The sequence below is a fragment of the Leucopleurus acutus genome, assembly GCF_964270905.1.
Source record: "Leucopleurus acutus genome assembly, chromosome: 5".
In the NCBI taxonomy this organism is placed as follows: Eukaryota; Metazoa; Chordata; class Mammalia; order Artiodactyla; family Delphinidae; genus Leucopleurus; species Leucopleurus acutus.
In genome coordinates, this window is record NC_139147.1 from 127,045,776 (window position 1) to 127,059,078 (window position 13,303).

General features: G+C 34.0%; 1 protein-coding gene across 2 annotated transcripts in view; it reads left to right on the forward strand.

Moving 5' to 3' along the window:
- The window catches only part of STAG1 (STAG1 cohesin complex component), a gene marked incomplete at its 3' end in the record, with an annotated part of 425,107 nt that overhangs the window by 365,487 nt on the left and 46,317 nt on the right, over window positions 1-13,303 (forward strand). For both annotated transcript variants that reach the window (XM_082840023.1, XM_082840022.1), the window contains exons 17-21: window positions 7,678-7,770; window positions 7,872-7,961; window positions 8,122-8,325; window positions 9,309-9,379; window positions 10,815-10,902. In XM_082840023.1, the coding sequence (XP_082696149.1) occupies window positions 7,678-7,770; window positions 7,872-7,961; window positions 8,122-8,325; window positions 9,309-9,379; window positions 10,815-10,902 (546 nt within the window). The remainder of the gene's footprint in view (window positions 1-7,677; window positions 7,771-7,871; window positions 7,962-8,121; window positions 8,326-9,308; window positions 9,380-10,814; window positions 10,903-13,303) is intronic.

Sequence of the window (13,303 nt, forward strand, 5' to 3'; positions counted from 1 at the left end):
AGAAAATACAAATACATGGAGGCTACACAATACACTAAATAATGAAGAGATCACTGAAGAAATCAAAAAGGAAATCAAAAATACCTAGAAACAAATGACAATGAAAACACGACAACCCAAAACCTATGGGTTGCAGCAAAAGCAGTTCTAAGAGGGAAGTGTATAGCAATACGATCCTACCTCAGGAAACAGGGAGCATCTCAAATAAACAACCTAACCTTACACCTAAAGCAATTAGAGGAAGAAGAACAAAAAAACCCCAAAGTTAGCAGAAGGAAGGAAATCATAAAAATCAGATCAGAAATAAATGAAAAAGAAATGAAGGAAGCAATAGCAAAGATCAATAAAATGAAAAACTGGTTCTTTGAGAAGATAAACAAAATTGATGAACCATTAGCCAGACTCATCAAGAAAAAAAGGGAGAAGGCTCAAATCAATAGAATTAGAAATGAAAAAGGAGAAGTAACAACTGACACTGCAGAAATACAAAGGTTCATGAGAGATTACTACAAGCAACTATATGCCAATAAATGGACAATCTGGAAGAAATGGACAAAGTCTTAGAAAAGCACAACCTTCTGAGACTGAACCAGGAAGAAATAGAAAATATGAACAGAAAAATCACAAGCACTGAAATTGAAACTCTGATTAAAAATATTCCAACAAACAAAAGCCCAGGATCAGATGGTTTAGAGAAGAGCTAACACCTATCGTTCTCAAACTTTTCCAAAATATAGCAGAGGGAGGAACACTCCCAAACTCATTCTACGAAGCCACCATCACCCTGATACCAAAACCAGACGAAGATGTCACAAAGTAAGAAAACTACAGGCCAATATCACTGATGAACATAGATGCAAAAATCCTCAACAAAATACTAGCAAAGAGAATCCAACAGCACATTAAAAGGATCATACACCATGATCAAGTGGGGTTTATTCCAGGAATGCAAGGATTCTTCAATATAGGCAAATCAATCAATGTGATACACCATATTAACAAAGTGAAGGATAAAAACCAAATGATCATCTCAGTAGAGGCAGAAAAAGCTTTCAACAAAATTCAACACCCATTTAGGATAAAAAAAATCCCCAGGAAGTAAGCATAGGAGGGAACTTTCCTCAACACAGTAAAGGCCATATATGACAAAACCGCAACCAACATCGTTCTCAATGGTGAAACACTGAAACCATTTCTACTAAGATCAGGAAGAAGACAAGGTTGCCCCTCTCACCACTATTATTCAACATAGTTTTGGAAGTTTTAACCACAGCAATCAGAGAAGAAAAAGAAATAAAATAAATCCAAACTGGAAAAGAAGAAATAAAGCTGTCACTGTTTGCAGATGACATGATACTATACATAGAGAATCCTAAAGACGCTACCAGAAAACTACTAGAGCTAAGCAGTGAATTTGGTAAAGTAGCAGGATACAAAATTAATGCACAGAAATCCCTTGCATTCCTATACAGCAATGATGAAAAATCTGAAAGAGAAATTAAGGAAACACTCCCATTTACCATTGCAACAAAAAGAATAAAATACCTAGGAATAAGCATACCTAAGGAGACAAAAGACCTGTATGCAGAAAATTATAGGACACTGATGATAGAAATTTAAGATGATACAAACAGATGGAGAGGTATACCATGCTCTTGGATTGGAAGAATCAACATTGTGAAAATGGCTATACTACCCAAAGCAATCTACAGATTCAGTGCAATTCCTATCAAACTACCAATGGCATTTTTCACAGAACTAGAACCAAAAATTTCACAATTTGTATGGAAACACAGAAGACCCCGAATAGCCAAAGCAATCTTCAGAAAGAAAAACGGAGCTGGATGAATCAGGCTCCCTGACTTCAGACTATACTACAAAGTTACAGTAATCAAGGCAGTATGGTGCTGGAGCAAAAACAGAAATATAGATCAATGGAACAGGATAGAAAGCCCAGAGATAAACCCACGCACATATGGTCACCTTATTTTTGGTAAAGGAGGCAAGAATATACAATGGAGAAAAGATAGCCTCTTCAATAAGTGGTGCTGAGAAAACTGGACAGCTACATGTAAAAGAATGAAACTAGAACACTTCCTAACACCATACACAAAAATAAACTCAAAATGGATTAAAGACCTAAGTGTAACACCAGACACTATCAAACTCTTAGAGGAGAACATAGGCAGAACATTCTATGACATAAATCACAGCAAGATCCTTTTTGCCCTACCTCCTTGAGAAATGGAAATAAAAATAAAGCAATGGGACCTAAAGAAACTTAAAAGCTTTTGCACAGCAAAGGAAACCATAAACAGTACGAAAAGACAACCCTCAAAATGGGAGAAAATATTTGCAAACGAAGCAACTGACAAAGGATTAATCTTCAAAATATACAAGCAGGTCATGCAGCTCAATATCAAAAAAACAAAGAACCCAATCCAGAAATGGGCAGAAGACCTAAATAGACATTTCTCCAAAGAAGATATACAGATTGCCAACAAACCCATGAAAGGATGCTCAACATCACTAATCATTAGAGAAATGCAACTCAGAACCACAATGCGGTATCACCTCGCACCTATCAGAATGGCCATCATCAAAAAAATCTACAAACAATAAATGCTGGAGAGGTTGTGCAGAAACGAGAACCCTCTTGCACTGTTGGTGAGAATGTAAATTGATAGAGCCACTATGGAGAACAATATGGAGTTTCCTTAAAAAACTAAAAATAGAACTACCATACGACCCAGCAGTCCCACTACGTGGCATATACCCTGAGAAAGCCATAATTCAAAAAAGGGTCATGTACCACAGTGTTCATTGCAGCTCTGTTTACAATAGCCAGGACATGGAAGCAACCTAAGTGTCCATCGACAGATGAATGGATAAAGAAGATGTGGCACATATATACAATGGAACATTACTCAGCCATAAAAAGAAACGAAGTTGAGTTATTTGTAGTGAGGTGGATGGACCTAGAGTCTGTCATACAGAGTGAAGTAAGTCAGAAAGAGAAAAACAAATACCGTATGCTGACACATATATATGGAATCTAAAAAAAAAAAAAATTATGAAGAACCTAGGGTTCTTCATAGGATGGGAATAAAGATGCAGACATAGCCAGTGGACTTGAGGACTCGGGGAGGGGGAAGGGTAAGCTGGGAGGAAGTGAGAGGGTGGCATTGACATATATACACTACCAAGTATAAAATAGCTAGTGGGAAGCAGCCGCATAGCACAGGGAGATCAGCTCGGTGCTTTGTGACCACCTAGAGGGGTGAGATAGGGAGGGTGAGAGGGAGGAGATACGGGGATATAGGTATATGTATAGCTGACTCACTTTGTTATAAAGCAGAAACTAACACACCATTGTAAAGCAATTATACTCCAATAAAGACATTTAAAATTTTAAAATGCTATGGAAGAAAAAAACCTTTAGGAAAATTGATGAAACAATAATGACAAAATGAGTGTTTTTGAAATTTTCCAAAATAAAAGTTTTAAGAATATGTTATGTCCCAATTTTGAATGACAGCCCCTTCAGGCTAATTTCTTATTATTTTGACATGTCATCATTTTTTGAATGCTTTCTTTCAGAGCAAAATGTCCCAGTCTCACTTTCTACCTTTATTGCTTATGTTAGTTATCTATTCCTGCGTAAAAGAAATTACAGTAGTGGTCCCTTACCCATGGTTTCTCTTCGCACAGTTTCAGTTACCAGTCAGCTATGATCCAAAAATATTAAATGGAAAATTCCGAAAGTAATCTGTTGATAAGTTTGAAGTTGCATGTTGTTATGAGAAGCATGATGAAATCTCATGCCATCCAGCTTTGTCCCTCTCCATCCTGCCCGGGACGTTGAATCATACAATTGTCCAGTGTATCCCACCAGTTAGTCACTTAGTGGTTGTTGTAGGTCATCAGATTGACTGTCACAGTATTGCAGTGTTTGTGTTCAAGTAACCCTTATTTTACTTAATATCGCCTGAATGCCCAAGAGTAGTGATGCTGGCAATTCGGATATATCAAAGAGAAGCCGTAAGTGCCTCCTTTAAGCGAATAGGTGAAAGTTCTAGACTTAACAAGGAAAGAAAAAAATCATATGCTGAGTTTGCTAAGATCTTCGTTAAGAATAGATTTCTATCTGAAATTGTGAGGAAGGAAAAAGAAATTCCTATTAGTTTTGCTGTCACACCTCAAACTGCAAAAGTGATAGCCACAGTGCTTGATGAGTTCTTAGTTAAGATGGAAAAGGTGTTAAATTTATACAGGATATTTTGAGAGAGAGAGAGAGAGACCACATTCACATAACTTTTATTACAGTATATTGTTATAATTGTCCTATTTTATTAGTTATTTTTGTTAATCTCTTACTATGCCTAATTTATCAATTAACTTTATCATAGGCATGGTGTTTTTTTTACATCTTTATTGGAGTATAATTGCTTTACAATGGTGTGTTAGTTTCTGCTTTATAACAAAGTGAATCAGTTATACGTATACATATGTTCCCATATCTCTTCCCTCTTGCGTCTCCCTCCCTCCCACCCTCCCTATCCCACCCCTCTAGGTGGTCACAAAGCACCGAGCTGATCTCCCTGTGCTATGCGGCTGCTTCCCACTAGCTCTCTGCCTTACGTTTGGTAGTGTATATATGTCCATGCCACTCTCTCGCTTTGTCACAGCTTACCCTTCCCCCTCCCCGTATCCTCAAGTCCATTCTCTAGTAGGTCTGTGTCTTTATTCCTGTCTTACCCCTAGGTTCTTCATGATATTTTTTTTCCTTAAATTCCATATATATGTGTTAGCATACGGTATTTGTCTTTCTCTTTCTGACTTACTTCACTCTGTATGACAGACTCTAGGTCCATCCACCTCATTTCAAATAGCTCAATTTCGTTTCTTTTTATGGCTGAGTAATATTCCATTGTATATATGTGCCACATCTTCTTTATCCATTCATCCGATGATGGGCACTTAGTTTGTTTCCATCTCCGGGCTATTGTAAATAGTGCTGCAATGAACATTGTGGTACATGACTCTTTTTGAATTATGGTTTTCTCAGGGTATATGCCCAGTAGTGGGATTGCTGGGTCATATGGTAGTTCTATTTGTAGTTTTTTAAGGAACCTCCATACTGTTCGCCATAGTGGCTGTACCAATTCACAGTATATATAGGGTTCGGAATGATCTGCAGTTTCAGACATCTGCTGGGAGTCTTGGAATGTATCCCACATGGATAGAGGGGGACTACCATACTTCAAAACTTAGAGGCTTAAAGTATTCATGGTCTCATATAGTTTCTGTGGGTCAGAAATTTGTGAGTGGCTTAGCTGTTAATTTGGTTTAGATTCTCTCATAGAGTTGCACTTAAGATGTTAGGCAGAGCTTTAACCTCTGAAGTCTTGATAGTAAATTTGCTTCTTCCATAACAGTTCTTTCACATGGTTGGCAAGTTAGTGTTGATTGTTGGTAGGAGGCCTTAGATCCTTACCATGTTGACCTCTCAGTAGGACTGTTTCAAGTCTGCCAGCCTCCCCCAGAAGGAATGGTCCAAAAGAGAGTAAGGTGGACACTTGTATGTGTTTTATGACCTCAAGAGTCATACAATATAATTCCCACAATATTCCTTAGATTACACGTCAGCCTTATTCATTTTCAGAAGAGATTATATTAAGGGCATGAATACCAGGAGACAATGGTCAATTGGGAGTCACCTTGTAGGCTGATACTACATTACCCTAGCACAGGAATCTCCCACGAGCCCTTGTTCCTTTTGATATAGAGTAATGTGTAAAGATCAAAATCTTGTTACTAGGATTACTCATTGTCAATTGGTTATCATTTCTGCTAGGCACCATTCGTACACAGAGCTAAGAAATATATATATTTCTCTATATATACACATATGTTTAAATCACGCATTCATATTGATATTTCTGACTTAAATTTAGCATAAGAGGGTTTTCACCTCTTTACTTTTATGTTTTCTATTTTTATTTTTTGGAAATATGTAAAAAATTTACATAGTTAAAAAGTCAAAACCATGTTAAAAAATATATATATATTTAGAGATGTCTTTCTTATATGCCTCCCTCTACACCCCTTTGCTACCTACCAGTAACCATTTTTATTTGTTTTTGGTCTATCCTTCCAGTGTTTCATTCTGCAAGTATAGATGAATGCATGCACACGTACAAATATGTGTATTCTTATTCTCCATTCTCCTCAGTTTCAATCTCCTGTCTCCTACAAAGAATAGCATACTTTATATGGTGTTCTGTGCCTTACGTTTTAATTTAACAGTATATCCTGGGTATTACTCCATAACTTTATTTGGAGAGCTTCATTTTCTTATGGCTATATATGATCTATTATGTGGATATAATATTGAGAGTCTTTTGGGTCAGTCTTTTGCTGGAAATAATGTGCAGCAAATAATAGTGTGTCATTTCGTACTTGTACCAGGTGTGTTGGTGGGGTAGATTGCTAAAGTGGGACTGCTTGGGGCAAAGGAAAAATACGTATACAATTTTGTTGGATATTGGCAAATTCCCCTTCATAGGTATTATGCCATTTTTGCTGTCCCATCGGAGATATTGTGAGGATTAAATGAGTTCATGTGTGTAGAGTGCCTGACACAATGACCGTTTAATCAAAATAGCTGTTACCCTAAAGTCCACATCCTTAGACCTTTCCTACATTGTCAAATGAATTTCAAGACTTCTCAATATCCTGCATACATTTCTAGATACATATTTCACTTTACATGTAGCCCCTTTAATTGCTTTGTGCAGAACTAAACATGGCACTTGGTGGTAGATCATTCCAAAATGTTTACTTTATATGTTTAAGAGGTTGAAAAACAACCTGAAAGAAGAATCAGATAGGAGGCCCTATTCTTTCATACATTCTCAAACATTGGGGTTTACATTTATAAAGTGGCAATTTACATTGGAATGTTTCTGTCCCATAAAACCATTCAACATTATGATGGTAAATTCCTTCAAGATAATAAACTGCAGAATACTTTGGGAAAATAATTATCCTAACTGAGCCTGCATTTTAGTATTTTATTTTTGGAACCACCTATAGTTTAGCTAGTTGAATACAGGCTAAGGTGAAGGGCTCTAATCTGTTCAGTGATCACAGGCCTGTACCCCTCTGTCTTGATTATTGCCTAACAGATTTATGGCTTAATTACAAGAACAATCAAATATAAATGAGTCCAGAGACATCGTTAGTATATGCTTTAAAAATAAGTGAAAATTTACTAGCTGCTGATGGTATTAAAAAGGATTACTTGCTAAAGTACTTTTAGAATAGTTTATTTAACCTAGGGGAGATAACTGTTAACATATTGAGATTAAAACTCTAGAAAAATTATTTCTCCATTGGTTCCAGTATTTTTATATTCATAACTGGTTTTTTAGAAATGTTTTTGTTTTTACTTAAACAAGTAGTAACTTATCTAAAATAAGTAGCTACTTAATAAAGTAATAGTAATAAAGTAATTTGAATAAAACTAGATACATTTATTTTAGTAGTTTGTTAATAAGCTTTTCTGAAAATTCTCTGTTATATTATCTGCCAGTGCTTCATCATCTTTGTAACATTCTAGATTTATAAATTAGTACATGACACTCTTCTTTGCCCATTTAAATTTATTTCTAGGTGCTAACTGCCAAAGAAAGGAAAACTCAGATTGATGATAGAAACAAATTGACTGAGCATTTTATCATCACACTGCCTATGTTGCTATCAAAGGTACAGTTTCATTTACAGTTTTGTGATAATATGCCACTGAGTTTGCTTATTACACTGTACTATTAAAGTAGTTACTTTGTTTTCTTTGCTTCTCCTTCTAGTATTCTGCGGATGCAGAGAAGGTAGCAAACTTGCTACAAATCCCACAGTATTTTGATCTAGAAATTTATAGCACAGGTAGAATGGAAAAGGTAAGACACTATAAAATTGAAATTCTGCTATTATAGTCAGTTTTATTAACTGAATTATTTTATTTTCATGTAATATATAGGCTTACTTGTTATATGACAGATGCTTTTTTTAAATTTTTGTTAATCTAAATATCATGGTTTTTCTTTTTTTCCTCCTCAGCATCTAGATGCTTTACTAAAACAGATTAAATTTGTTGTGGAGAAACACATAGAATCAGATGTTCTAGAAGCCTGCAGTAAAACCTATAGCATCTTATGCAGTGAAGAGTATACCATCCAGAACAGAGTTGACATAGCTCGAAGCCAACTGATTGATGAGTTTGTAGATCGATTCAATCATTCTGTGGAAGATCTATTGCAAGAGGTCTGTTTTAAAGTTAATGTGTACATATAATGATTTTGGCTAATAATTTTTCAAGGTAGCTGAGTTTTAAATTGTTTCCATTTTAAAATAAAATCTAGTAGAATTCTCTACTTTCAAAACTTAGCAGCATTATTGCAGTTGTTCATTTTATGAAGATCAGTTACACTTCATTTTTATTTTAAAAATCTGTTTCATAAAAGACAGACTTTTTTTTTCTCTTTCAAAAAAGGTCTGACTTTTCTTAAGTCATTTTTTCATTTTCTATTCCTGGGGCCTAATTTGCATTTTAATATTATTGAACTATTACGTGCTAATGAATAGAACATAAAAATTGTGTGCTTATAAAGGATAGCTGCTTACCAGTGGTGTGCCTAAGATAGCAGCAAGCATCTCCAACTGGTTATTTTTATAATTATTTCTGTGATTCCTGTCTCTTGCCCTCTCCTTTCAATCTATGTAAGGCAATCTGGAATTCCCACAGCTTTGTATGTCCTGACGGCCAGGCTGATAGGATTTACTTTTAATCCATGTAATCAGTTTTCCCCTACTTTAATTTTTAATTTTAACTTTTAATTTTTTTCAACCATTTTTTGATTTTCATTGTGATTTTGAAGTTGCAGATGTAACTGACAATCAGTAAAATCTTTGAAATAACCAATAAAATCTTTAAACTACCTATCCTTTCACTCAGCAGTTTCAAGGAATTTATCCAAAGGTATTAATCAGAAAATTGTACGAAGTCACATTTATGACATTGTTTAAAATGCAAAAGTGGTTATTTCTGGGTGTTGGGCTTATGGGTGTTTTTTACTTTTTGTTTTTTTTGCTTATGTGTATTTTCTCATTTATCAACAGTGAATATATACTATTTATATAATAAAAAAGAATTTTTCTTTAGTCAGTAAGTATTAATAGACTTCCATGTGAATTTGAGGATGAGTAAATTTATGGTATTAAGGTACTGTCTGCTGTTTTTTTTATAGGGAGAAGAAGCTGATGATGATGATATTTACAATGTTCTTTCTACATTAAAGCGGTTAACCTCTTTCCACAAGTATGTCATTTTATTTAAAGTAGATTTAATGAATAACCTATATTAGTCAACATAAAACAAACTGATTTTAATGTTTACCATCCATGTAACACTGGGAAATTTTAGAGAAATATTGAGATGTTGTGATGTTTTTATTATTCAGATTTCCTACAGATAAATTATGAGTTTTTATTATAATTTGATTACTTAAGGAGTAAGATTTATCATTCAGTGTAATGAATGTACACTGTACACTGTAAAAGTTTAAGATAATCAGTATAATTAACAAATTAGATGAGCTTATTCTGCAAGCTAGAGTTTTTAAAGGTATAATTTTCAGTTGATAGCTCTTAGAAATCTTACTAAATAAAAATCACAGCTTTGGAGAAAGCCACAAAATTATTTCTATAAGCTTTTTTTCCTGAATTGTCCTTGTTTGTCTAGTTTGTTTATTATTGTGTTCTTACTATGTAGACAGAACTGTTGGATTTGAATAAGGAAAAAAAGGCTCAGATCAATGAAATAGGTGTCATTTTCAAATTGTAATTTGCATATCCCTTGTAATGAAACATGCTTATCTTCTCCATAAAGAAAGGAAAATAAAAAACTTTGTTGTGAAAAAGCATGTTTAGGCGTAGCCCTTACTTTGATGAATACTTCAGATTTCAAAAGCAGTGTCTAAAATCTAAGCCTTTTCTGTATACACAAGTACATTTTTGGAATTCCATGGAGAAACAAACTCTTATTTGAAAAAATATTTTGACATCTGAAAATAAAAGTTGACAACCAGTGTAAAACTCCTATTTAAGAAAATATTTTGACATTTGAAGATAAAAATTGACAGTGAGTAATTGTGCTATTTTTAGTAGCAGAGCTCATGAGAATTTACACTGTCAGTGTTATCTCATTCAGAAGTCCTCAGCACATGTAAATAGCTACACTAAAGTTTTGGAACTGTGCCATATTTCCTTTACCCTGACTTTGTCTTTATTTATCTCCATCTCGTGAATACAAATCTCTTTTTCAAAAATACGCATGTATTTATACTTTGAAATTCTGAATGAATTTGTTTAAATGTGCTTTAAAACATACTAGAAAGAAAGAAATGGTAACCTTCACTTTAACATATGAAGTTTTATTGTTTTTGATTTCTTTTAATGAATTCCTAATATCAGCTTCCACTCTGTCTTTCTCTACCCGTCTCCCTCTTCTCTTCTCCCCCTCTCATTCCCCCCTTCCTTCTTTTTTTCTTTCTTTCTTTGTTTTTTTCTCCCTCTCCTTCTCCCTCTTTCTCTTTTTCTTTCTAAGTTTGAGGACTTGAACATTTCCTTATGGAACTTTTACAGTTCTACTAGAAAATGAAGTTACTTTATTCTTCCCCCATTGAAACTGAGCTCAACAAATTTAAACCTTCCTCCACTCTAGAATAAAGTTAATGCATTTTTGTTTATTTTAGCGCTCATGATCTCACAAAATGGGATCTGTTTGGTAATTGCTACAGATTATTGAAGACTGGAATTGAACATGGAGCTATGCCAGAACAGGTAGGAGTTTATTGATATTCTTTCTGTGTCATTTTAGAAAGCTTTTCTGATATCGTGTAGGATTATCAAAAGCCTTTCATGGAACATAGTTGATAATTCTTAAACGCAGCCACTTCCTTTGAGAATTATTGCCATAGTGATTCAGTGTTACAGATAGATATATTATATCTTCAGATTTGAACAGAAAAGAATAGAAAAAGTTTGCTATAATGTAGCAAAAGTTTAATATTAATATTTAATTTTGACATAAACATTATGACTATTTTAGGGAAAATACCATTACTATAGTAGCAATTTCAAAACTTCATCAATTTAATATAATGAAAATTTCTGATCATGGCTGTATTTCGGGCACTGTTCTAGGTAATGATAATAGTAAGCCTTAGATATGGCTTAGTTTTTGTGGTGAATCATACTTACATAAGTTTGGAGGCCTTTAGCAGAGTTTAGACCTTTTTGCATTCATATAAGTTGGAGTGAAAAGGGCAGGAATTCAACAAACTCTCTCCAGTCTGGAAGAGACTTGGAATAGTCAACTTAATTATCATACAGAGAATTAAGAATTTAATACTTCTGTATGAGAACTAACTTGTTACTTACTAATTAACAATTATAATTATTGCTAATTAACAGTAACAATCTGTTATTAAGAATTAGGAGTTATTTTATACATTGCAGACACTCATTCATGTAGACCAAAACACCAACCCCATAAGTTAGGTATAAGGTGGTGTTTAGGTGTGAGCTCATCCATTCCTGTTTTGGTAATATGGGATGCTTAGATGACACTTCATTATACTAAAGTAATCAATAGATATAACAAAATTATAATTTCATGTTAAAAGTTCATCATAGAAACAATGCTTTATTATTGCTATGATTAACTCTTAAATTGCCTTAATTCATGTCTTTGATCTCTCCTTTGTAGCCGCTCTTAATAACAAATATCCCTGATTGTGTTAGGTGTTTTATTATAGTTTGTGGAAAAATGCTGAAAATTTGACCCCTTGTTTTTCTTCATTTATTGTTGACTCTTCAGCTTTGATCCTCTTTTCGTCTCAAACTTTTCAGTAGCCTAAATGCAATTCACTGATATTCTAAGCTGTGCTTCAGAGTTGAAAGGGAATGATAGAGTTAAGATAATCTTTTTTTTGATTTTCACATTTTCCTCAAGAAGAGAATAAGAATAGCACTTCTCTGTTTTATCTGGAGATTATAACTATATCTAAATTTATTTTTAATTCTCCATACCATCATTTATTGTCTTAGACCTGACTTGTTACAGTCTCACAATGTTGTTCTATGATTATGTTGGTTTTCTATTATTTATTTTTACTGCATATGCATTATCTACCCAATTTTATTTTAATTTCTTTGAGTAAGAGAGCATTTATGTGAGATTTGCTTTAACTTTGTTAACTTCTTAGACACACATTCTTTATTACTTTAAACATGTGTATGAAGTTTGAATACCTCACTACTAGATTGTACTCTTATTCATTTTAGCAATCAGAAATGATTTAGCATTTAGCACCTCTTAGAAACATCTTTAGATACCCAGTACTGAGACTCCAAAACCCGTATTCAGCCATTTCTTCATAGGACCGTGCAAGCTTACTTTTTTAGATTCCAACTCTGTTCCTTTTAATTAGAATCCAAGAAAATACTCTTTTAGAGCAAGGATATCAAAGAACTGCCAAAATGTTTGCTGTTTGTTAACCCTCAGTTATGCTTAACATTTTGAAGATACCTTAAAACTTTCTAGCTATTTAGGGGGAACTGTATTGTCCTTATATGCTTGACTGTTTGTTTTCCATGGTAACCATTTCAACTAGAAGTTTCACAGTCCCACTCTTCAGGATTAACTGAATTCTTTTTTCCTTCCTCTTTCTGTGATCTACCTTTTCTCATGTCAGTGCTATTTTAACGATTATAGTAGAATAGGTAAAACCAAAGTTTAAAAAATTTAGCTATTCTTAAAATACTTTTTTTAAAGTTGAATTATAGAAAAGTTTTAATCGAAAAATCAACTCTTATTTCCTTCAGTTCATCAATTGTCAATAATTTTTCCCAGTTGTACTCTTACATGCTTGCGCGCCTCTCGCTCTCTCTCCCTTTCACTCTTCCTCCCCATATAATATTAATATGCATGTGTACAATAAGTATTAATAATATTTTTATAGCAATTTTTCTCCAGCCCAGGATCCAAGCCATAATAGCACATTGTATTTCTTTTTTTTTAGAAAATTTTTTAAAATAAATTTATTTATTTATTTTTGGCTGTGTTTGGTCTTCGTTGCTGCACATGGGCTTTCTCAGGTTGGTGGCGAGCGGGGCCTGCTCTTCATTGAGGTGCACAGGCTTCTCACTGCAGTAACTAATCTTGTTGCAGAGCACAGGC